Below are 26,004 nucleotides of genomic sequence, written 5' to 3' on the forward strand. Positions count from 1 at the left end.
TTATTCAATATGATTTATTTTTTTAAGTATTAAGATGCTTATGCGTCGATCCTCGAAAATGTCAGACAATATCACTAATATTAAAGAATTTAAGTGTTCCGGTCAATTTCCTGAAAATGTATATAAATCAAAATACCAACTCTGTCAACATTTGTTATATCGTCCTGAAATTTTCAAGGATTAAATTAGAAGCCTCTTTAGATTATTTTCATCTCGTTAAATATTTTAAGCTGTATTCTTTGGTATTAAATTGTGTTCTTAGACATACATTTTCAAAAAATAGAAAGAAAATTTCGGGAAATTTCGTTTTGACAAATTTTTATTTTGCGATCGATTTACGTTTTTCCTAGTAGGTCGTCGATGTTAGGACGTAATGACGTATACCGTATATATACATCGTCCAGGGTGAAGGAATAAATTTTCAATTTCGAAACTTCACACTTACAATAAGAATTGTTGTTGAAACAATATTAACATATAAAAACGTAAAAAAAGTCAATTTTGCCTTTTTAAAGAGTGCGTCTATCCGTCATAAATTGTTGACTAGATGCCGCTACAGCTTTGAATTGCAATGTATGTTGTATAACGTGCTCTCCTGGAGTGATTACTCTTGATAAACTGATAAATCAAAGTCCACTGTTATCTGATAATTATATCCTATATTATTATAATCATTATACTTAATTTATATTTATTAATGTATTATATCATTGATTTCATGTTAATTTAAAATTAATAGTTGTCAGTGTGTAATGCTATTGGTGTTTACAGTCATACGGAGTGCTCTGCAGAATTACTTAACGAATTGCAAAATTAAATTTAGTTTCGTTAATATATTGACAGAGAAATGTCCGCGGAAGACGTGCTATTCGATATGTTACACTCAGAAATCGTGTCATATCTAGTATCCAAGTCCGCCGAAGTAATTATTATACACTTAACGGCTAATAATAACATAATTTAATGCTTTTTACATTTTAATTGAAAAAAATATATTTTTATTTGAATTACTAAACTACAAAATTGTTTGTATAGGACGAAGATATATCAATATTAGAACACTTGGGTTACTCATGTGGATGGCGACTGATTGAAAGGTAAATTATCATATATTATCTAAAGTTATCATGCATTTTTGTGAAACCACCATATTTCTGCTTAGAATAACAAAAGAATTGCCAAGGTACAAAGAAGAGCTAGAAGTTTTAAAATTTATATGTACAGACTTTTGGTCTTGTGTGTATAAAAAGCAGGTGGATAATTTACGAACTAATCATCAAGGTGTTACGTATTACACGATAACGAATTTCGATTTTTCAGCAAACTGTCAAATGGCACACAGTACCTTAAATCTGCACCCAAAGTAAATTGTGTAAAATATATGAACATTTATTGTATTCCTAAAGATTTTAATTTAATTATCTTTATTTTATAGTACGCTACTTTTACATGTGGTTTGATTCGAGGAGCTTTAGAAAATTTTGGAATTTCAAGCATTGTAACAGTTGAAATAATTAGAATGCCATCGTGTAAATTCCATATACAAGTACTTCCATCTTCATCTTAATAATGATCATATTATTTATATACATACATGGAAAATAAATTAATAATTAAATTGAATTATCAATATTATAAAATATTTTCTTTTAATATTGTAGAATTCAATCCAATGATTACCTATAATGTAAACAATATTATACTATTCTATGTAAATTAACAATAATTAATGTATTTAATTACTTAAAAGTTATTGACAGATTTGTGTGTAATTTATTGTCTACAAAAATAAAGTATTTTATAAGTAATTCATATTAAACTTCTATTGCAATTTAATAAGATATATGAATCATAATCCGTATACATTGAACACAAACAATACAGGTTAGAAGTTAGAACCTTTGTACCAAATACATTTTAAGGATTATAAAGAATACTAAAGATTTTATTTTTACTTCTTATTCTTAATAATAATAATGGTATTTATATACTGATGCAGTTGCAGTATTGAGCAAATATAGCCAATAGTAATTTATATATGCCACTATACTTTATTTGAACTTATGTTTAAAAACATTTATTCAGGTATATTACACACTAAAATAATATGTCATTGATTTTGATTAAATAATTACAAAATAAATAAAATTTAATATATACTATATATTATGTTTTAAAAGAAATATTTAATAACCTTTTTGACTATAAGGCATAAAAATGTATATTACAAACATTGGTGCAAAAAAATTCAATTTGTATATAAAGTGAGAATGAGTTATATTGGGTTCTCCTTAATATGCTACTAGATTAGAACAAAAATATAGGTATAGTAAATGACAAATCAGAAATTTTATGGTGATGTAAATAAAAATTAAATGAAATATTAAAAATAAAAAGACCTTATGTATACTTGCGGGGTCTATATAATTTTGGTGGAGCTGAAGCAGTCAAATCCATGAAAGGTAAGGGTGGTGTATTTTCAACTCCATTATTTACTCCATTTTTTACTCTTTCATCCTCCATGTTACGCCAAAGCTTACGACGCATATCCGTTTTTGGTGTTTCAATCAAACGATTTTTAATGCACCCCAGTGCTCTCCTATTTTTTTTACTACTATCTTTCATTACTTTAGTATCCTTACTGTTTATTAAAGGTTCAAAATCATTTTCACCAACTGCTGAATGAAATGAATCATCTGTATCACAAGTGTTACTAATTGGTGTTGACATTATTAGACTTCCAGACAAAGTGTTTTCAAATAACTCATTATTTATTCTTGTCTCTGTAGATTTATTTTCTTCATCAATTATCATTTTGACCACCTGTTATGTAAATAGAAATCATTTAATTACAAAAAGTATATTTGATTAAACTGTCTCAATTGCTTTGGAGTATATAACGCCAGCCATATCTTGTTCATTTAAATAGCAATGAGGCAATATACATTTTAAAACATAAATGATTTTATTTTGTTCATAATTATTGTAAATTTTATTTTTACAAAAACAGTATTATGAATTCCAATAAAAAATGTCAAGTTAATGCAATTTTTAAAAAAATCAGAATTTTATTAATAAATTTAGTAATATATTTCAGTAATAAAAATTGTAATTAAAAAAAAAAAAGAAAATAATAATTACATTTTACAAATGGAATTAAGTCACAATATATTGGACATTATGTCATCAATATAATGGGTTTCAAACTAATTATACTTTTTCCTGTGTATGATTTTAGAAATAGATTGCCCATCATATTTTATTAATTATAATGAACTGATTAAAAGATACGGTAATTTTTAAATATGTAAGTGTGAACTGTGAAAATATAATAACACATAAAATATGTTAAATAAAAGATATTAATTAAATAGTTTCCAACCATATAGTGCAACTAATAACTGATTAATACTAAAAATTACTGTACATAAAATAACATATTTTAAGGAATAATATAGACAACTTACTCGTAACGGAGTTCTGACAAAAGCCACAGTAGGCGATCGCGGATCTGGAATTTCCACTATGTTCGACATTTCTAATTGAAAAAGGCAAACAATAAAGATGTCAGATGATACGCGATATTGAAAGTTAACAAACTTTCAACGAAATTCTGTAAACAGCGCAATTCTAGTATTGACAATATTGAGTAATGTAGATATCAACCTACTGAGCGCTGACTACAATATAGTTGTTGAAAACATTCACAAAATCTCAACCGTGGTGTGTGAATAACGCACAACCTCTCTTTACACTACTTAATTCCAACAATTATAAAAACGATAAACGATTATCAGCAGGCAGTTACTTAAAAAAATGTTCTATAATTATTATTTATTCATTAATATATTTTGTTGAAAATTTTCAATAACGGCAATTGAATGAAGATTCAACTATTCAAGATTGAACTGATTGAAGCATTAGAAAATTGTAAATTGGCGAAATTGCGTTTTATTTTATACTATACCTATCACAGAATTTATAACGGACTGTTTGAATAACATATATTAGCGTTACAGTGTAGCCGCAGTGGAAAAGATCTCACTCTCTGTGTGACGGAATAATTACGAAAAAAAAGCAGGATCTACAGAACAATAATTAACTACTCAATGGATCACATCTTAGATCATATACAGTTTATTATGTATCATATTGTATTCTATTCTATGGAGAAAATATCCACCTTGGACTTAAGACTATAGACTAGAGATACTAATGATACTGTATAAGATAATAATATAAATTTATATCTATATTATTGTCCTATTTTTGTTAATAAGTCAATTATATATGTGTATAAAATAAATATATATATTAATTCCTGCGTAAGCACCAGATTTATCAAAATTATTATTATTTTATATTATCCATGGTTGGCACGTTTGATCCGCCGAAAACTGAATTGTTGTTATCACGATTCACGGGTCCACATTTCAGGAGGCAGGAATCCACAATACATATATATTGAATATTAATTATAAGTATAATAGTATTAGTATAATATATAATTTTATATATCGTTGTCTGAATCTAAGTGGCGAGCACTTTTTACAAATGATATCTTTATACATAGTAATAAATACCAGTATTGGCAATATAATATTTAGATTCTTAAACCATAGTGATATTATAGATTTATACAAATCTCTGCAGCTCCCTGTGGGTAATAACTATCAACAGTATCAACCTATCTCATATCTAAATTCCAAACAGTGATACACTGGTGTAGTGGTGTCTGATAGGTCTAATATTACTACTACACCTATTACTACAGTGAGTTGAACTCTTGTACTCTTTCAACATTGAACCCCTTCTTAATTCTTATTTATCTTCCTCCTACTCCCTCCGTCTTCGTTTAAGATCACGTCGATCATAATAAAACTAAACATGATTTATCGTATGTACTATGTGCATTGTACACGTATACGCGAGCGCAGTGAGCAAATCGTAAACGATGACAATAGATCGAATGCTAGACCAAAGCGACCGCGAAGAAGTCTTCGTGCACCCCTAGTCCCAACCAGTCGTACACCATCGGTATTCGGTCCAAGGCCGTCTGGTAACTGTAAATCACTCCCCCGAGTGTGCGCCCAGTTCTGAGTAGTCCCGCGATTTCTCGTTTGGTCGAAAATCCGATTCTAGCGTTTCTCTGTTCCCTCAGTCCCTAAACGAGCAGACCAGTAGTTCATAATCCTAATAAATCACCATTGTCTTAAAAACGCTTTACACTGATATCAATCGACGTGTGCACGATGGCAACGTTAGAAACAACAGTTATGAAGTGTTACATGGTGAAGCTTTGGACGAAAACTACGAGTTGTGTGACTTTACGTTGGCTGATCAAAATGAAGCTTGTGGTAATAATATGGTTTAATAGATATTTTATAATTTAAAATTATTGTTGTTGATACAATGTCACAATCGTACTTAAGCACTGAAGGGTTGTTTCGCTGAGTTATAATTATGAAAATAATTAATTGAATTGAATGTTGGAAAACTTATATATATATGTTATTTAAATACTTTTCACCAAAATCCTCGAACTTTTAATTATTTTAGTGGCTAAGGGTGTAACACCCATTGGGCCTTCTGACTATGTACCAGTTACAAAAGTACAGTTACATATATTGTACTAGTGGTACTGGTGAACAGTGATGACGAAGTGCTCATGATGCAAGAAGCAAAAAGTACTTGTGCTGGTCAATGGTACCTACCTGCTGGTCGTGTGAACCTGGGGAAAATTTACAAGTCTGTTAAACATAAAAGAATATGATTAGAAAATAAATTTTAACTAAATAAAAATGTATTATTTAATAGGATGCCGTTAAAAGAGAATGCTTAGAAGAAACAGGATTAGAAATGGAACTTGTTACTTTATTGTCCGTGGAAGCTGCATCTAAAGCATGGTTTCGATTTATTTTCACTGGAAATGTTACTGGCGGTTGTTTGAAAACACCAGCTCAAGCTGATAGTGAATCTCTACAAGCTAAATGGATTAAAAATATTTCTGAAGTATGACTATCTAATCAACTATAAATGTGTAATGAATAATTATCATATTTGTTCAATTTTAGGTTACTCTTCGTTCCAATGATATTATACCATTGATTGAATGTGGTCGAGCTTTTCATAATGTAACTAAAAAAAACAAGATTCGGAACGATTGGCACCATAATCTTTTGCCTGTTATTAAACCTCATAAAAAACTTTTATTACGTCTTCTTATCTGTGCTAGACAAAAAACCAGGTGGGTTTAAATTTACAAATTGTAATATCCACCTTTTTAATGGTTAATTATTTATTTCAGTGCTAAATTATATGTGCTTATGTCAGAAAAAACCCAAGCCCATTTTCCAATGTGTGAAATAAACCACAATCGGAATTTGCATTCAACATTACGCAAGTTTATGACTGTAATCGCATATATTTTGTTATATAAACAGATATTTATTATAATATTTTAGGAAATATTTGGTGCTGATGTAGCTCTGCATAAACCTCATGAGTATTAAGCATTGAACATTGCGGCCAACCAGAAGGCTCTAATGATGGTTTATGTTTATCGTTATTGGTTACTTTCCAAAAGACATTGGAAGATGTATTCCCTATTGGCAAATATAGTTGGACGGCTGTATCCACAGAATGTGCAAAATTAATTGCGTTGAGAACTATACGTAACATGACTGTTCCTCTTAAAGTTATATGTTAAACAGTTAATTAAGCCATACATATTATTTTTATGCTTATCAAACTACAAATGTGCTATATTATATTAATGTTAATATGCACAGAAAAGTAGTGATATAATATATATATTATTTTTTTTAAAGTTTGATAACAATATTTTTTTTTAAAAATTTATTATTATAATTAAATCACAAAAAATTGTTAAACTTGTCCACCTCTTAATTCCTTCCTTTTTACTAAATTTCTTCAACTTTTTACTTTGAATTGCAACTTTAGGTTTTTAACTGCTGGTCCATTTTTATCTTCATCACTCTTCCTTTTCATTTTCCTCTCTGCATATGTTTTCTTCAAACCTTTCATCTTTCTTGTCTGCAGTGTGTTTACATCCTGTTTAGTCATATGCAGACGTCCCAATTTAGATCCGAAATTATCACGACGTACACTCTTGATTTTTTACCCTAAATAATAAATTTAAAAATATAATTAAGTACATAACCTTAAGAATAATAATTTCTAAAAAAAAACATGTATACCTTAATATTGGGTCTTTTGCATGCAGTTTTAAATAAGTCAGCACTAGCCATATGATCTCTTCTAACAACAAAATCAACAGATGGACCAACTTCGTGGAGTTCAACACGTGGAGTTTTTAAACTGGTTTTCGACAAAACTGTCCTATGGGAAGTAAAAAAAAAAAAAACATTTGATATTTAGGTATTTTACTTTATTAATAGAGAAATATATCAAAATTACCTATAAGAACGTAATAGAATTTTACTATCGACAGCTATGAAAGACATAACATGTTCAATACCGTTTGGTCTTATTTGTTTAAGTGGTTGTCTTTGAAACATATCGATGAATAAATTGCGTATACGTTTAAGCTGCTGATCACTGTCAAATTGTTCACCCAAGAAAACCAAAACTGGTTTTACACCAGCTGAGATTTCAGATAAACCTTTAAATTCACTACACCCTTTATATGATTCAATACCCAATTCAAACATGTCTAATATGTGTTGGTCATAAGTGCGACCTGTTAAACAAATAATTATATTATAATATTTAGTGTAAAGATCATTAAATTACATTTATACAATATTGTAAAAATAATTTTAAATATCAATAACGTGTATAATAACAAATGATACTAGTTATAAATTAAATTTAACTAACATTTATTAAATAATAAACTTAACTACACCCAATGCCTTGTTACAAAAAAAAATGAAGTACACATTAGTATATTACTACTAATTTAGAATCTTAAATAAAATTAGATAATTAGGAAGTAAATTAATTAAAATTAAATGTTATAGACTAGTTTTTAAATAAATAGAAATTATCTAATTTCTATTGAAGTCATACTGTATCTCATTAAAATAATTTTAATAGTGTTTTGATACTACTTGATGCCAAATAAACATTTAAAATAAATTGTTTATTATTTTGTAAGTTATTTGATTATAGCAGTGGTTCCCAACCTCGGGTCGCAGAGGTTTTCATGGTGGGTCGCAAAAGCATTTCTTACAATTTACATATTAAATTTTATTATATCATAATTTTAATTTCAGAAAATAAAACTCCCAAAATATTCTGATAGTAAAATGATCGAAGAAGAAAATAATTTGTAATATCTAAATGGATTGACGTGGGCTGTGCACGGTCGTACCCTTATAGTGTGGTGTAGGATAGGTACTATATAATTATAGGTATATAATTTTCTATCTATTGAGGATAGATAGAAAAAAATAGATAAAAAATAGAAAATAGATATGTACTACATATTTACCGATTTGATATAAATAAATGAAAGTATTGTTTGCAATTATGGATTTTTTTTTGGGGGTCGCAATAAGTTAAATTTAAAATGTTAGGGTTACGCTCATAAAAGGTTGGGAACCGCTTGATTATAAAATAACATATTATGCATAATTTAAAATACATATTTAGAGGACGTTTACATGAATAACTATTTAAAAGTAGTTTCAATTTATTAGAGGTTATTATATTTTTATGTGTAGGCCCAGTGTTTGAATTAGGAGGGGCAGAGCTCTTTTACTATATTTTTGCATGGTTCCCATGCAATGGAGAGACATCACAAACTTATGTCCAAAATAATTTTTATAAAAATGTGGATTTCAATTTACATCAATTGTATAATAAATTTTATGATTTTTAATATCAAAAAATAATTATTAATTTAATTATCTATTTAGTATATTGAATAAATTATGTATGTTAATTATTATTCTTTATTTTCTTCTATAAGATGTGGGAAGTAGGTATTACTATGGTAGCGCCCTCCATGAGACGGTGTTAAGTAATTGTGCACTTATAACGTAGTTTTTAAATTGTTTAATTGAGCTCCTCTATTTAATTTTTCTCAATTTGAGCGCTGAGTAAGCCCCAGAGTAAGAATCACAGAAACATATAAATCAAGATGTTAAACATAGTGGCCATATTTTATGAAGACAGGATTTGATATACAATTTTATATTTTTAAATAAACATTCAATACCTATGTCACTTATTAATTATTACTCACCAAGTACCAAATTGTTTGGTCTTTTTTTATTGTGTGATGAAAAAAAAAATAAAGAAGAATCGTGTTTCTGCAATAATTTTTCAATTTGCACTGCGTCATCAAATGGTAAAATATCATTTTTTTGAGTTAACATGACAGCATCTGGTTTTTTGAGTTTCAGCTGTTAAAAATTAGGTACCAATAAATTAAACCATAAATCATTCTTTGATTTAACATTAAACTTACCAAATCTTTCATGCAACTGCTAACTTGTAAAGATGATTTACGGCCAGGAATAAATACACAGTGTTTTGTGTTCTCGACAATCTTGGGTTCTTTTTTTAACAAAATTCTTTTACCTCGTTTTGTCCTCGGTTTCCTATAATAATATGATTTCAATTAAACAAACAGCAATTTAATAATTTAAAAAAATACATACACAACTCTTTGAATGACGGCCATTTTAAAAAGATAAAACAAAACTTATGTCCAAATTAGTTAACGAAATTGAAATTGAAAATAAGTATATTCAATAGTGGAATTATAAATATTAAATACGAGTAGGTATCTATATTATCGTATAATAAATATTAAATAATAATATCACGTGCTTTATTATATCAGTATCAGCAATAAAATATTAATTAATGATAACACATATAAGACTGAAGTATGGTACGATATTGATAAAATATAGTTTAATCAATGGCGGATTTTCAAACACACCGATTTCATCTAAAAAAATATCAATCTCATATTAATTTTCCGTTTTTTATGGCCCTTTTTCTAGGCTAAATACATTTTCATATAGAAATTAATATCGCTTAAAAATAGATTAACAACTAATACTTATGTTTATGTAAAAGTAATAAATGTACGTATATCGTCTGTAATATATAACAACCATTTAAAATAAAAACCATTATCAATTTTTATTAACAAAAGTATCAACATTATTAAATTATATTACATATGACCTATAATTTCTGAAAGAAATAATTAATCACTTTGATACTTGTGTATACACTGGTACACTCAGGGCCCCCACAAGGAGAGAACTGATAGACATTGAGTACAGTGGCCCGGCTATTTTAAGGGCCCGTGGGCCCGTTGAAATTAATTTGTAATTTTTTAGATGGGCCCGGACAAACATTTAGTACAAGAGCCCGAGATTGTATGTGGGGGCCCTGGGTACACTGCAATGTTATAGGTTATACAAATTGTAAGAGCCTAAAGAGTCGTTCAGGATCTTCTACAAGTTCACCTAGGATATCCTAACATTCAGAAATGAAGCCGGGAGGCCCATAAAGGTGGTCAATAAATGAGTAAGTTCCTCAGAGGAACCTAGCAGCAGAGTGACGGGCTTGGTTAGTTTGTGAAAGAGACACCCTTGTAGAACATAAAATCTAGAGTACTACAAGCCGGCTTGAAAAGAGAAAACACAAATATAATGAGGTTGACAGAGTGGTGGATACTGATTAGGCCGTGGAGAAACCATAAGCAGAATTGGTAGGTACCAAAACTTATTAACGTTGTGTGGATTAGAAAATCGGGGCATGTGCCATTTACCTCTTAAAAATAAAAAAAACATATTCTTATAACGCTTTGAACGCTTACTAGAGGCCGCAGAATTTCTAATTATATAATATATACCTATACTGTTAGCATCCGCACTATAATTATATAGTTATCTCCAGACCTCGCCGTATGTATGTGTTAAAAATGTTGTATTTTTAATAATTTCAATGTACGCGTTACTGCATGAAAACAAATCTTGTGAAAACAGTCGATTCCATCTCCATGTAATGGTTTCAAATGTTAAAAAAATAAAGGTTATATACATTATTTATATTTATTACGTCTCATACACAAAATTATCTGAATTATCTATATAATTATATAGGAACATGCATTATAATTTATAATTTATATTATAAAATACAAATCATCTAAACATTTTTTAGTTATTTTTAATAATGATAATATGAAAAAAACATTTTGTACATATTAATTTATAATCATAATATGAATATGAAATATTAAGAAACGCGTTTAATAAAAATATTAATCGAAATTATACCATAAAACTATTTTTAACATATCTATTGTATATTTTTTTAAACTGCTTTTCGTTCACTTTATTTTTATTCTTCTTGATTTTTTTTAAATAATTTAAATACAAAAAATGCCAATTAATACTAGACTCGAATTTGAACGTTTCTTCGCTGTTTTCTTGGTTTATCCAAGTACTCACCACTCTCGGTATAGTTTGAATATAATTTATCACATTATTGTAAGTTGAATGCGTTATTCCGTCCAAGTATACTTCTACGTCCGAATCAGTTTCTTCAATGAATGCCGAATTGTTTTTGTCCAAATATTTTCTAAATAAATAATGTTACAATACAAATATTAAATACCTACGTATAAGGTATAATAATATGCAAATGCAGCAAATACTTATATTCCTATTTGCTACAATGGGTTAACATTATATTGATTCTTATTTAGATGGGCCATAACAATTATTTAAAAAATCTCATCAGACCATGCTTTAGCAATCGCTTCTACTCATCGAATTACACACTTAGTATATCCTTACTAACAATGGCGTACTACTAATAATACTATATTGAATTTTTTTTTAAATAAGCCTAGACCTAACGTAAGTATATGTATGTATATATGTAATATAAAATAAGAATTTTGATAATTGATAATTGATATTTAATGAAATATAAAATGTAAATACAAGGGGTGTGGGGGGCAAAAACCCCCACAAAATGGTTTTGAATATTTATTTTTTTATCCCCCTCTATAAAACATTCTCAATAACGCCACTACTGACTAAGTCGCAGGACAAGAAAATAGAAATTCAAAAATTATGTTTGGTTAATTTGATATAAACTTTTTAGGATATTTTTTCTATATTATATTGCGGATAAATTAATTATATATGTATATGATAAGAATCTTACACAATTTATAATAATAAGAGTGTATTATGGACATTTGTGGCAGATTTAGAATTTTCATGTAAGGGAGGAGATATAATTTTATATGTAGTTCATGGCAGGTATTAAGTAATGTAATATGCACTATAGTACTATACAATCAACAACGTTTATCCCTCCACCCACCGTATATCTGCTTCTGAGTGTATATTGTGTTATTGCTTGCCTGGAATTTAGCACGAAATCTGCGCAAGGTATTTCGTCGTCATCACAGACCCTTCCGTTCGCATAACGCCGTCGTCGATGCCCGTGATTCTCATCATAGTTTTCGTCATCATCGATATCACCTTCGCCGCAGTCGCCGGAGGATCTGCTGTAGTCACGGTATCTCGAGAACCATTCGAAGGTGTCGGGCTCCAGCAGTGCCTCCAGTCGCGAGTCCGGCAGTCCCAGGGTGCGGGCGAAAAATGTTTTACAAACTTTCACCTTGATGTCGTCATCGCCAACGTCCAGCCAGAACTCGGTGGTCTGCTCGATGATGTCGTCGTCCGTGTCCACGGTCCTGTGCTTGAGCTCGACGCACGCGCACAGATACAGGTTCTGTGCAACGCGCGCTTCCGGCACGCTGTGAAACGCATCATACGCCGCGCGACGACCGGCCTCAGGTACAGTCACCAAGCAATCAAGATCGCAATCCTCGTCACATTCCGCGTCCAACACCTCATCGTACGACGCCACCAGGCTCGCGTCGAACAGTACCGTATCCGGCGCGCCTTTAATGTATTAATAATAATTCATATAATATAACAAGGGCGCTTGTCTGTCAAAACCTAGAGGATAGGTGATAATTTGGTAAACTTGGGGGGTTAAGCGCCTAAGACCCCCCCCAAATAAACCCCAAGGTGTTCAAATTTAAATTTTCAATGAAAGCCAATGAATTTGATACTTAATATGGATAAAATTAACATAAGTTATACTATTTATTGTTTAATTTAAAAAAAAATGAGTAACAAACAAGTTGAAAAATCTGAAAAAACAATAGAAAACTACAGAAAAATGATCGATTTCAAAATAGTTGATAGAATTGTCACAGACAAAGAAAAAATATTTTCTCGTGAAAGCTTGATATGGCTATATAAGTTGTTGTCGTGTTGATAATTTCACTTAATTTTGATGAATGATGATAGTACTTGTTAGTACTTGTTTGATAAATAAAAAGTGAATACATAAGTATAATTTCTATAAACATATATACAAACTTTATAATACAATCATTTTTCTGATAGGAATTGAAATTATTTTATTTATACTTCTACATAACAAAAATACCCAAAATTAATATATAAATGCCTGTACTCTGTAATACATTAATACCGCATCATATATTCATATTAATACAAATTATATGCAAAATTAAGAAACAAAAATATACCATAAAAGTATTATAAAATTAAATTCTTACTCGTGAAATCAAATTTTAGTGCTTCTTGCATGATAGACTACAACAATAATCTGTATAAATTCTAAACTCAAAAATACAAAATTATGTAATTTGTTTGAAATGTAAATGTTATACTTAGAAGATAGAGGTGGAATTACATTATGATTTGTTAACATAGATTTTTCTCTTAAATAATATGAAATGAACCACAGACACAGAATATACATATTATTTAATCATATGTGTCGTTTCCAATTTTGATATCGCGAATAAATAATCCAGGAAAAATATGATTCGATTTTGTGAATTAAGAAAAAAAAGTAGGGGCAAGTGGGGACTTTGATTAATATTTAATTATTATAATAGTGATTTTATGAATTAATAATTAAAAATATAAAATTAAATATTCCTATTGGTGCCGAAGAGACAAGCTGAGTTATTTAAATATCTTAAAGAAATCTTCGTGAGTGGAACTATATTAAATACTTACATAAAAAAATACTCTATAAGTTCAATATTCAACGTTTTCCATCGATTTCTTCCGGAAACATAAAATGTCTACCAGACAACACTTAATAATAATGAAAAAATATATTTTATATTCAAATTAAGAAAACAATTTATTATGAAATATTAATATTATTTATAAATTTTTTATAATATATTAGTATTGACTTGACATGTATTTAATGTGTATGTGTAATATTTTAATTTTTAAGTGAATTAAAAATTGATATTATAAATAATATAATAATTTTAAACAAATAATCAATTTTTTCATTTACGGTCAATAACAAATAAATAAATAAACGTATATAATATTAATAATATTAAATGTCAATTATAATGCATAAAAAAAATATATTTTATTTATGATAAACGGGTAATAACCCTTTTGTATGAGCAGTATCAGGTTTATATTTTTAAGTATTTTACAGTAAGAACAAAAAATAAAAAGTAAGACAAAAAATAATAATAAAAATACAGTTACAAAATAATAATAATTAAACAGTAGTAATATATTAATATATTAATACCTACATTGATATTAGAGTGAATTGACCCGTTATCAAACTTTTAGGTAAGAACATAATCTGTGTTTTTTCGTGTTTTTTTCATAGGTCTATGGTTTTTTTAATGAGTTATGAATATGAAAAATATTAAATATTTAAAAATGCTCGCATAATTCACTTAAAAATTAAAATATTTTATAAAATATTTACATACACGTATTTATTAGAATATACATTTTAGTTTTGAATATTATACAATTATTATCATTTAAAATCTTACAAAATCTTATATGGGATTATTTTTTGCGGTAATACCATACATATACTTGTTGGAGTATATCACATACGTATACAATATATATTATAATATAATATAATTATTAGCTTTTGGTAATAATTTTTATATGTATCAGTATGTCAGATTCATGGTGTACCTATGTAGCTATTATCTCACCAATTCACCTATATTATTTTTTAATATTGTTTACATTTGAATTACATATGAATATATATGATATAGATACTAGGTACATTTAACTACTCAAGAACATATAAACTTTTACTTCACCTAACCCGTTATTAAAAATATGTCTAAACTTTAAAGGTTAAACAATAAAATTCAATGATATTATACTGCAATTTATTGAATCAAAAACAGTGGTAAAGGTACTGTATATTGGTAAATGAATACTGTGTTTAGAAACACACATCACCGATTATGAAATAATGGTATAATGTTTCTGTATTTTGATTGGCAATAAATAGGACACGTTCCATTTATTAAAAAATATAATAGTTAAATAGTATAATATACAGATAAACTATACTTTTGTTATTCACTTAAAAATATTGGACCTAAAAAAAAGAGATTAAACGGATCTATAATATTTAATACTATATTACTGGAATACGGAATGCAAAAACAAATATAAATATATTTTATCTTTATTCAATTTATATTAATATTTTATCAATACTCGTCAGTATAATACTTATGCACTAAAACACAATAGCCAATAACAACTATCGCAGTATCGTGTGAAAAAAGCACTAATCTTTAAGGCCCATTTTACAATTTAAGATATTCTTGGCGAAATAATATTGTCACGAAATAACTGTTTAGACGTGTTTAGCGCGCTTTTCAAGGCTATAATCACGATTCTATCTTAGCCCGTGGCTATATTTTGAGATAAACGATGGGTCGTTGGCCAAACAAATAACATTACTGCATTGATTAACTTGTGTTTCTTAAATCATGGATCAGTGTTACATTCTGTGATATTACTGATGTTAGTCAGTAAGGATAAAATCGATTATCTAAAATTAATATTTATATAGAGTTAGAGTAGTTTTTAAACTTTTTTTTGCACCAACTATTTTTTTTTTTTTTTTTTTTTATATAGGCGGTACACTTTAATTAATTTTTTTATTTTTAAGTATTATCATAATTTTTACTTTTTACTGGTCATTATTTCATTTTTCAAACAAAATCTTGCGATACATCTAAATATTGTTTTAAGCTCAGCTTGAAAATCACTGTGGCATAGAGTAAATAATAACTACTGATATCGTCAAAGATAATATCGTTTGTTAACTGATTACATTATTATATTTTTTACGTTAATTCTTAGAGTAATAAAAAGAGTAATTTGTATTTTATTGTTAAAAAGAATTGATAATTTTATTATCATTATATATTATTTGTAGTGACTACTATTATAGAACTACAGTCTATAGTGCATTAGTGTTATTATACTAGTGTATAGTACTATACTATTATAGTACAACTATTGGAATACTAATATTAAAGTAGTAAGTACTATAGGTATTTAACTGATCTACTAATCTTAATTTTACTTTATAATTTATACCTATGCAACTTGTAAAATGTTACGTGCATAATTTTTATTTTTTTTAATAAGTATATTATAGTTCATATCATTGCCATGGAAAATCGTTGTTGTGTTTTGGGATGTTTGAAGACTTCTGATGATGGAGTTAAATTACACGAGTATATATAATCTTGCTTATGGTTGAATAATAATAATAATCTAAACATTATTGTGTATAATATTATAGGTTTCCATTCGATAACCAGTTGCTACTGCCCATTTGGATAATGGCAACAAACCGTTCAGAGTGGTTACCGATTGCAAAAAGTAGAATATGTGACAAGCACTTTAGTATTGATGATTATGAAGCTGGAGATAAGAGCAATATGCTTAAACCAAATGCTTGCCCCATGATCAATGCAAACAATGTAAGTAAATAATAAGCATAATAAGTATGTTCTGAATAAAAAAAAATGTCCAAGTATATGTATTTGTATATAGAGTGTTGTAGATACTAAGCCATTGACAGATTCTGAATATGAAGAATTTTCATCTACAAGTGATTTTAACTGTTCCGATATTGATTCTGATGATTTACCAGATACACCAAATACTAGCGATTTGAAATTCAGTGACGATGATTCAATTCTAAGTACATCATCTTGTAGTAATTATAGTGTAAGACTGTTTTATTTAAATTTAAAATTTTTAATTACTAAAATTAATCGCTAGATTCCTTTTTTAGAATTCAAATGAAGCTACAGGATTTGATGACGATTTTCTATCATCTCTTTCCGATACAGAATTTGAACCAGATAATATGGATGTTGAAGAATCAATGCTAGAATTGGACTCTGTGTCATTATCTTCATCTATTACAAGTTTTGTGGATGTTAGTTTTGTTATTTTATTAATTTATATAAGTAAGTATCTAATAATATTTTTAATTTTTAGACAAATCAGCCTATAGACCATGTATGTGCAGTTGTATTATGTAATAAAAATGCAAGAAACCAGTTTGATAGATTGTTTTTCATCAACTTTCCAATTGATAATAAAGCACTTTGTGAAACTTGGTGGAAAATTTGTGGGCACAAAGACAAATTTGATCCTTTGTCAAAAATATGCTCAATCCATTTTGATCCTGATGATTTTACATCTATAACTATTAGACGAGAAGGTCAGCTTTTTAGACAAACTATTATGAAGAATAATAATACTGTACCAACTCTTTATTTACAATCACATGAGTATTTAAGATTTACGAGAAAACGAAAAAGAAGTGTTAATGATAGTTCTAGTGAGTATAATTAAATTTTAGGTTAACATAAATTTAAATATTGTTAATAATATTTTGAAAAAAAAAATGATTTAGAAGCAGGTATACAAAATAATTCAACAGAAAATGAATTCTGCATTATTCAAGGCTGTGATAAGACATTTTTAAAAGATGGAAAAAGGACATTATTTTTTAAGTAAAGTAGTTATTTTTATTATTTTCAAAAATTAAATAGGATTATTACAAATAATTTAATGGTAGAAATAGTATGTAATAATACAGGATAATAGTATACTTATATTATCTGACATTGTCATTTTTTTCTTAGTTCTTTTCATCTCCACAACAAACTGTACAGTGCATTGAGATTAAACTTATACAACTACAGTAGCTTATCTGATTGTGCATCAGTGTGGTGTCTTGAATCAGTGGCATACGTAGGGGTAGGGTTCTAGGGTTTTAACCTTCCCCTAAATTTCTTCCTCCTTCCAAATATTTTTGTATGTGTTAAATAATATGTCTACGGACTATGGTCTTTTGAACAAAAAACTAGCTGAACCTTGAACTTATTAAGATATACTGAGTATGACTGAACTAATGGTAGTCTATGCCTACAACCAGGGTTTATACTATAGAGTCTATGTATACACTGGTGTGCCGTGATATCTGAAAGGTGTGCCGCAACAACTTGAACTTTTTTCATAAAAAAACATAAAATCATTTTTTTTAAATATTTAAATATAATTATTAAAAAAAGGAACTTTAAAATTACAAAAAAAGAGATATAATTATAAATTTTAGTGTGAAACAAATTATCATTTAATATTGAAAGTACAATAATGTATAATACACATAACAATTCTATGATATGTATACATATATACAAGTACAGCTATTGAAAGATAATAATATTATTACCTAATAACGATAATAATACCTGACATCATTATATAGTATATATGTATTATTCGATAAATAGATAATATTTATTATTTATCTAAAGTGTGCCGTGACTTATAATAACTAATAATAATGTGCCGCGATGGGAAAAAGTTTGAGTACCGCTGCAATAGACAATAGCTCTATTAACATTTTTTTTTAGACTGCTCAACACCTGCGGCAACACCGCGCCATATTCATATCATATGAGACAAATCATTATTCAAATATTTGATTATAAATAACATTTTTATTGATAACAAATTATAGTAACTTTGAATGAACTTAATTTCTATTAAGGCACTTGAATATTGATTTAACACTTACAAATTGCAACTTATGACTATAATTTTTAAACTACCAAGTTATAGCTTTAGTTTGGTATTCAGCTACCATTTACAAAAAATATGAGTACTAAAAGAAATTATGTTACAATATTAAGTTTCTTTTCAAAAAAATTAATATTGTTTAGTTATTTTATTATTTTGTTTATACTTTTATAGTATACATATATTATTATAGAATAATTTATATTTTAAAAGAATAAATAAATATAAATTAAAAATGTAAATATATAATATAATATAAATATAAATCCTTATTATTTATTTTGTATTGATTTTATGCTGTAGATTTTTTTTCTTATGGGTATTTTTTCATGGATTTTTTTCTGCCTACTGGTGGTGGGCGAGGCTGGGTCTTATATAATTAAATATTTAGATACTATATTCTAAAATTTTTTAATTTATATTTTGATATTACTCTTAGATTTCCATTGGAAAATAAAACTATACTCAAAAAATGGATAAATAGCATCGGATTACCTAATTTGCAGCCAACAGTTACAGATCGAGTTTGTTCTGATCATTTTGAAAATTATGATGTTTTAAAAATTAATGATGTTTATAGTCTGAATAATGATTCTATTCCATCAATTAAGCCAAAAGTATGTATACAGTTATAAGGTAACATTGGTACAAGTACATTGATTATTTAATCATTAAAGATTTTTTTTTATTTTGTAGAATTCATTTGTATTACGTTTTGAAGATGATTATGATAAAAAATATAAATCCCCAGTTAGCAAAAGAAATATTGATTTTATTTTCAATAATTTAGAATTTAATAAATTAGAAGAAAACACTTTGATAGTTAAAGATACTACTAAAGAAAAAAAAAATGAAAGTAAATTGTTAAATTCGTTGGAAAATAAATTGGATGTTCAAGAACTAAAAAATAATGAAAAAATCTTTAATACATCTGCAACCCAATCTAGTTCAACTAAAATAAATGACAATAAAGGTAATTAAAATAATGTATATTAATAATCATTAATCATTTATAACTCAAAAAAATTATAAGTATATCTATATGTAATAATATGAAGCAGAATATTTGTATAAACATTTTCAACCTCTGGAGTATACATTTTAATTATCATATAAATATTTTTTTTTATTTTCAATAAGAATTAAATATTTAAATCAATGTGAGTGAAGTAGTGTAGTACACATCTTGTAAAGGGCACTTTATTCCTCAAAACTTGTTAAAAATAAAGAAACCATTTGTTTGTATTCAATATTTATATACTAACATTAAAAATTAAATATAGTATTCTGCTACATACTATAAACATTTTAAATATTGATTTTATTCAAAAAATAAACATATTATTGTGTATTTGTGTGTTGACCATTAAACATAAGGGTCCAAAAATATAGACAACCTGACCATGTAGTTTTTTTAGAATAATAAATTGTTTGCGTAGAAAAAAAGTTTTTATTTATAGTAAATACTTATTGAAATAATGAATGTTTCTTTTTTTAACTCTTACAATAAAAATTCTTTGTTAATAAAAAATTAATGAATAATTTTCCAGAAACTTTTAATAAATCCAACTATGGAGATGTCATAGATATTTTGGATAATATTAATAACAAACAAGGAACACTGTCTAAACATAAAAATGTAGAGAGTTCAATAGACACAAGTATAAAACCATATGAAGAAGAAATCACTAAAGGTATTACTTATATAATTTATTTTTGTGATACATTATATATAATTTTTGGCTGATTTGTAAGTTATACGATAAATTATTGTGACACAATTTTACCCTCAAAATTGAAAATTACTTTTGTAAAATTTATATACTTAATTATTTAAGAAATAAGCAACAAACTAAAAATCAATTGATCATTGATAAACTAAGTTTAGGTTTATAACTATTACAGACATTTTTTTACGCTTCAGTTCTAAAATAATTATTTTACCCCTCGCTTTAGGCAATACAATTATAACTAAAATATGACACTATTTGAAGAAGTATTTTAAGTAATTTGAAAAAAATACAAAAACTTAAAACATATACTAATAATAATAATATTTTAAATTATACATCAATATAAAATCAATAAATATTACTGGTTTACTAAAAATTTAACTTTTTATTATGTTTAATATAATATACATTCCAGATAAAAAAAAAAATAATGAAAATTCAACCAAAATTGACTTGGAGTATATTTATATGGATGTATTAAACCATAAAAATCTGATGGAAGAACAACCAACAATTTATACAAACAATAGTGTAAAAGGTAACTTTTTTACTTAACATAATTACTAACTAATTATATTTTTAAATAAAGACAATTTATTAGTTTATTATTATAGTTAATTGTTAATATAACTTATTGATTAAACAATCTTTAACAGATAATTTGTCGTTAACAATAATAATTAAAGACGTAAAATGTAACCAACTTGTTAAATTGTAACATAAAAAAAAACATCAAATATTTGTTAAATAAATTTTAGATTCTTAACAGAGTGATAAATGTATTGATCTTACAATGACGTGTTTTTTTTTTTTTGTGTTTGTCATCATGTCTTGGTATAGTAATAGTGCTTTTCAACTTCAGTCTCTCTTTGAAAGGGAGACACTTTTCTTTTACCCGTTTCCGCCAAAATTTGAAATGACCACTTCCGCCATCGCTCGTTTCCGCCAATTTAAAAAAGGTTTGATTCCCGTTTCCACCAACCTACCTGCTATGGAATAATTATTTTAATATAATCCATATTTTTGGTAAAAAAGAAAAATTTTTATAGTTCATAAATCCTAAATTATATAATAAAAAAATATATATGAATCATTGACTTTTACTTTAATATTGTATTTATCAAAGACTATGTCAAAAAATTATGTATTTATGAATCAGGGACATTTACTTTATTATTATATTTATTATAATTATGACAAAATATTATGTATTTATTATTTGCTTTATTAGTTATAAATATATTTTTTAATATTTAATGTTATCATATAAACCCTGTACAATTATTTCAAGTTAAAACATAAGTATGCCGTAAAAAATAATACAAATTATTATAATTTTATCATAGCAGGTAGATTGGTGGAAACGGGAATCAAACGTTTTTTAAATTGGCGGAAACGGTACATGCCCCTTTGAAAAGGAAATTGAATCTAGTTGGTACCTTGGGGGGTCAAAAGTAAAAAATTTCCAGTAGTTTTCAAAAGTGTAAAGAAAAACCCTGAAAGAGTAATGGAAAACGGGAATTTTTACGGATTTTTTTCCCATGATGTTTATATTAGCGTTATCTATTTACGATTAAATTTTCAAAATATTTAGAATTTTTTTAAACTATTTATAGACCATTGAAATTTTTGATTTTTATAATTTTTTTTTTTTGAAATGCCAATAAAAAAAATTTGGCTTTCCAAAAAATTTTTAAAACTTAATACAAGGTTTTTATAAGTTGTTTTTATTGAAGTAAAAAAATGAAAAATTGTTAGTCACAATTTTTGTTCATAAGTATTAAAAGTTCAAATGTTTACAAAATATGTCAAAATCGCTAATATTTGCAAGGAATTTTGAAGTTGAATAGTTCATAAAATTTTTGTAATTTATATCCAAGGTTAAAAAACCCAACACAATATACCCCATAACTTTTTCTTCAAATAACTGTAAAAAAAAAATCTCCAGCATCAATATAGAAAAAATGTTATGACCATATAAATTTATTTTTTTACGATATTGAGTAAAATAACGATATATTACAATTTAAATATGGGTAATGATATAATATATCATACTAATTATCCTAAACTGACAAATCATCTCCGTTCAGAATCGTTTTTTGTGTACAATGATACCTGTCATTGCATTCATATTTAACATATCCGTTATAGTGACCTACTCATCTCCATCTCTACTATACAGCAGAGCGATGATATCCACTTGCCCACCTTTTATATGTATATATATAGCATAAATCTGTTTCTTTTGACAAGTGTATAATAACTACTGAACACTATGTGTAGTTAACATTATTCATCCTTCTGAATAATAATAATAACAATTTTAATAATGGTATGTTTACCAGATTAAATAATATTACTAAATAATTATTTATTTAGTGTTGACAGATGAATGTAATCAGAGTAAATTGGTATACACACCAAACATTAGTAATTTGAAAAAAGTATCTACTGATGTTTCAAATATCACCTCTATATCAAAAAATAAATGTAATTCAAAAGTAGTTCAGAAATCACATAAAGAATCGATTACAAAAATTATTTCTGACGGTAATTTTATAATCTAATTGTGCTTTTCCTTAAAATATTGCTTCCATATATTCAAATATAGTGTATTCATATTGTACTAATAGAAACAAATAATTATAATTCAATATTTAACATAGTAAAACATATTTTCTTATGTTTTTTAATTATTGTTTTATCAAAATGAAATCAGTTTATTTTTTTAATTTATTTTTTTATTGTAAATAGAACAAAATATGATTCCAAAATCAAGAAATAATGGAAACGACTGTGATTATATTTACTTAGACATGTTGGATGGAGATGATGCTAAAAATGTTTTGTCATTTGAAAAAAAATGCATTTCAAAGAATTCAAAAACAAAAATTTTAAAACTATTAGAAAAAAATCATACAGATGGTAAGGACAATTTACTTTTAAACTTTTAAGGTCAATCATAAAATAAATTTATATGGACAAATTTTAAATATTTATTATTTTTCCAGGAATTCCAGAATCTATAATTTATAATCAAGATCTAATAGAATGTTATGGTGAAATGCTTCCACCTTATTGCGACCAGGATTGTCAGTTAATATGTTATTATTCTATACCTGGTCCTGAACGAAGACAAATCTATAAAGAATTTCAGATGTTGCATAATGCAACTGAACAGAATTGTAAAATAACTCAATTAGTTCAACTACGTATGACTAAAAAGAGAGATGATACATTTGAAAGCTGTCCAACATACCATTTTTTCAGAAATAAGGAATCTATAAAAGTGTGCAGAACTTTTTTTATGAACACATTAGGTATTTCTGAACGTCGTCTCGATGCCATTTTGAAACCAATTAATTACAGCTGGTATTCTGATAGAGATACTGCGTTGAAAGCCAATCAACCAAAACAAGTAAATGTAATTAATGAACCAGTTGTTATAACAGATTTTATGAAAGAATCTTTAATACCATTGGACAAAGACTACAATTTATATGAACCTGAGAGTGACTCAGAAGTTAGTTTAGAAAATGTTCCTTTTAAAGAATATGAAAAAGTATTCCTGTACATGAAAGGTATTCCTAGGGTTTTGAGTTCATATCGAATGCCTGGAACATTAAAAAAACATTTCTTTGAAACCAGTATTTGTTTGGAATATATGTACAAAACATATTCTGAAAATTTTATTAGAAACAAGACTCCACCACCTTATACAAAACGTCAGTTTAAAAAAATTTATAACCAGTACATGAAGACGTTTTTAAAAATGGTTTAAATCCTTATCATATTTTATTGTTAAGCATAGACTTGAAAATAGAATTATATTGATACTTTCAGATATTATTTTATGTAAAATTATGAATGTTAAATCTATAAAATCCTTTTTTTTTAAAATAACCTTTTTATTATTAAACCTATTATTATTATTATTATTTTTACTATATAAGTTATTATTTACTGTTAAGTGTCTCAATAGATCTCTTTTTGTCTAATTATTTATGAATATTAATCAATGTATAAATTACAAAAACAAAACAGAATACATTTAAAAGTATCTGTTAATAATATAATTTTTATTAATATAGTTGATTAAGAGATCATTGTAACCTGCATGTGTTGTCTTCTTATTAGTGCATTAAAAATATTATGTTTTGAATAATCGATTTTACTTGGTTAATTTTAAAATTAGAAGATTTAATTGATCTATTAAGAAACTGAAGGCAAGAATATTATCCAGGGCTACACAAAAGTTACAATAATCAAATGCACATAACTTGCTTTAAAATTAAAATATTTATAAACAACCTACATGTGTGGCCAAAAACAATAGTATTGCTTTTAACTTAATTATAAATAAATTAACTTTATTATTAAAATTAATAAAGTTAAAAGTATTATTCTAAAATTTGCAATACTGTGCATTTGTAAAATAGAAACAACACAAATACTTTATAATATTTATTTACTTTATTTAATGCTCAACATAAAAATTAAACTGTTAATTAGTAACCGAAAAAATGTTCAAATCTTATCAGTGGCATAGCCAGGGGGAGGCTGAGGGGGCTGCAGCCCCCCTGAAATATTAAGAAAATTTAAAAATTAATTTAATTTTTAATGATTTATACAAATCGCAACAAAAATCTTAGATTGTATTTTACAAAAATTGATCAGCCCCCCTGAAAAAAAATCGTGGCTACGCTAGTGGATCTTATTTTTTAATTATATAGGTATGTGGCGTTTTTCAAATTAAAAATATAATTTTTATAATCTATTACCATAAGTAAATATTTGATGTATTTTTGCATTGATAACAATTATACGCATATAATTAAAAAGATGATATTTATTGAGTTATTGACTGTTGTTAAAAATTATGATTTTAAAGGCATTTTTTTGTATACAATATTAATTATAATGCTGAACACACAAATACAGTGAAAAAATTAATATATTCATTGTCCATTTCAATAACTCGACACTTTTCTCACAAGTCACAACTTTAGTTTGTACTTAATATGTTTTAATACAATTTTAGTATTTTATTTTTTGGTTAATTATTGTTGTCGGTGAATAGTAGCACTGTGAATTATCATGCAATGACTTGTCCGCGATATAGGTGTAGGGTGATATACTGGAGTGTTATGTATCCTGGTGCTCTCTACCTGTTGAGTGCTTCTCTCATTGCCTTGGATTCAAACTGCGAGCCATTATCTAACAATGATTTCCTTCTTGTTAAGTTAGCCTAAGTTGTCGCCTTATTT

General features: G+C 26.8%; 6 protein-coding genes across 9 annotated transcripts; 3 read left to right on the plus strand and 3 right to left on the minus strand.

Moving 5' to 3' along the window:
* Positions 1–698: 698 nt before the first annotated feature.
* Positions 699–1,686, plus strand: LOC113554233 (trafficking protein particle complex subunit 6b-like). The gene is given in 5 exon segments (XM_026957985.1): positions 699–922; positions 1,036–1,097; positions 1,163–1,281; positions 1,284–1,363; positions 1,436–1,686. Coding segments are annotated over 5 exon segments (468 nt in total). The 5' UTR covers positions 699–847; the 3' UTR covers positions 1,568–1,686.
* Positions 1,687–2,202: 516 nt separating this feature from the next.
* LOC113552300 lies at positions 2,203–3,960 on the minus strand. Its single transcript, XM_026955105.1, has 2 exons — positions 3,468–3,960; positions 2,203–2,823 (listed from the first exon to the last, which is right to left on the minus strand). Exons 1-2 carry the CDS (start codon positions 3,534–3,536, stop codon positions 2,401–2,403), a joined length of 492 nt encoding a protein of 163 aa, XP_026810906.1. The 5' UTR covers positions 3,537–3,960; the 3' UTR covers positions 2,203–2,400.
* Positions 3,961–4,887: 927 nt separating this feature from the next.
* On the plus strand, positions 4,888–6,829 carry LOC113552459 (8-oxo-dGDP phosphatase NUDT18-like). Its single transcript, XM_026955338.1, is given in 9 exon segments — positions 4,888–4,897; positions 5,560–5,610; positions 5,613–5,723; positions 5,726–5,748; positions 5,818–6,012; positions 6,075–6,247; positions 6,308–6,413; positions 6,465–6,501; positions 6,504–6,829. Coding segments are annotated over 9 exon segments (912 nt in total). The 3' UTR covers positions 6,710–6,829.
* A 104-nt stretch (positions 6,830–6,933) lies between these two features.
* On the minus strand, positions 6,934–9,796 carry LOC113552461 (ribosome production factor 2 homolog). The gene is made up of 6 exons (XM_026955339.1): positions 9,654–9,796; positions 9,461–9,593; positions 9,236–9,395; positions 7,441–7,723; positions 7,213–7,362; positions 6,934–7,129 (listed from the first exon to the last, which is right to left on the minus strand). Exons 1-6 carry the CDS (start codon positions 9,674–9,676, stop codon positions 6,934–6,936), a joined length of 945 nt encoding a protein of 314 aa, XP_026811140.1. The 5' UTR covers positions 9,677–9,796.
* A 1,492-nt stretch (positions 9,797–11,288) lies between these two features.
* LOC113552462 lies at positions 11,289–13,661 on the minus strand. The gene is made up of 3 exons (XM_026955340.1): positions 13,631–13,661; positions 12,395–12,941; positions 11,289–11,598 (listed from the first exon to the last, which is right to left on the minus strand). Exons 1-3 carry the CDS (start codon positions 13,659–13,661, stop codon positions 11,289–11,291), a joined length of 888 nt encoding a protein of 295 aa, XP_026811141.1.
* A 2,239-nt stretch (positions 13,662–15,900) lies between these two features.
* Positions 15,901–24,574, plus strand: LOC113552108. Of its 4 annotated transcripts, none has more exons than XM_026954803.1 (14): positions 15,901–15,919; positions 16,545–16,633; positions 16,702–16,882; positions 16,956–17,132; positions 17,200–17,346; positions 17,409–17,754; positions 17,830–17,929; positions 19,441–19,618; positions 19,698–19,974; positions 20,552–20,695; positions 21,150–21,272; positions 23,117–23,287; positions 23,492–23,662; positions 23,749–24,574. In XM_026954803.1, exons 2-14 carry the CDS (start codon positions 16,569–16,571, stop codon positions 24,516–24,518), a joined length of 2,850 nt encoding a protein of 949 aa, XP_026810604.1. In that variant the 5' UTR covers positions 15,901–15,919; positions 16,545–16,568; the 3' UTR covers positions 24,519–24,574. The 4 variants fall into 4 exon arrangements, with proteins under 4 accessions (XP_026810604.1, XP_026810605.1, XP_026810607.1 ...); XM_026954804.1 differs by lacking the exon at positions 15,901–15,919 and adding an exon at positions 16,020–16,434 and having other exon boundaries at positions 17,833–17,929; XM_026954802.1 differs by lacking the exon at positions 15,901–15,919 and adding an exon at positions 16,021–16,434.
* The last annotated feature ends 1,430 nt before the right edge of the window (positions 24,575–26,004 follow it).

The sequence above is a fragment of the Rhopalosiphum maidis genome, chromosome 2 (assembly GCF_003676215.2).
Source record: "Rhopalosiphum maidis isolate BTI-1 chromosome 2, ASM367621v3, whole genome shotgun sequence".
Classification (NCBI taxonomy): Eukaryota; Metazoa; Arthropoda; class Insecta; order Hemiptera; family Aphididae; genus Rhopalosiphum; species Rhopalosiphum maidis.

Excerpts from the sequence above, each read along its gene's own strand:
- LOC113552300 (XM_026955105.1), bottom strand. The coding sequence starts at position 3,536 with ATGTCGAACATAGTGGAAATTCCAGATCCGCGATCGCCTACTGTGGCT. Across the intron at positions 2,824-3,467 it reads TTGTCAGAACTCCGTTACGA|GTGGTCAAAATGATAATTGA; the intron begins GTAAGTTGTCTA and ends TTTACATAACAG.
- LOC113552461 (XM_026955339.1), bottom strand. The coding sequence starts at position 9,676 with ATGGCCGTCATTCAAAGAGTTGT. Across the intron at positions 9,594-9,653 it reads GCCGTCATTCAAAGAGTTGT|GAAACCGAGGACAAAACGAG; the intron begins GTATGTATTTTT and ends ATATTATTATAG. Across the intron at positions 7,130-7,212 it reads CCCAATATTAAGGTATACAT|TGTACGTCGTGATAATTTCG; the intron begins GTTTTTTTTTAG and ends AAAAATCAAGAG.
- LOC113552462 (XM_026955340.1), bottom strand. The coding sequence starts at position 13,661 with ATGCAAGAAGCACTAAAATTTGATTTCACGA. Across the intron at positions 12,942-13,630 it reads ACTAAAATTTGATTTCACGA|GCGCGCCGGATACGGTACTG; the intron begins GTAAGAATTTAA and ends AATACATTAAAG. Across the intron at positions 11,599-12,394 it reads GATTTCGTGCTAAATTCCAG|AAAATATTTGGACAAAAACA; the intron begins GCAAGCAATAAC and ends TTATTTATTTAG.
- LOC113552108 (XM_026954803.1), top strand. The coding sequence starts at position 16,569 with ATGGAAAATCGTTGTTGTGTTTTGGGATGTTTGAAGACTTCTGATGAT. Across the intron at positions 20,696-21,149 it reads TGAAGAAGAAATCACTAAAG|ATAAAAAAAAAAATAATGAA; the intron begins GTATTACTTATA and ends TATACATTCCAG. Across the intron at positions 23,288-23,491 it reads TACAAAAATTATTTCTGACG|AACAAAATATGATTCCAAAA; the intron begins GTAATTTTATAA and ends TATTGTAAATAG.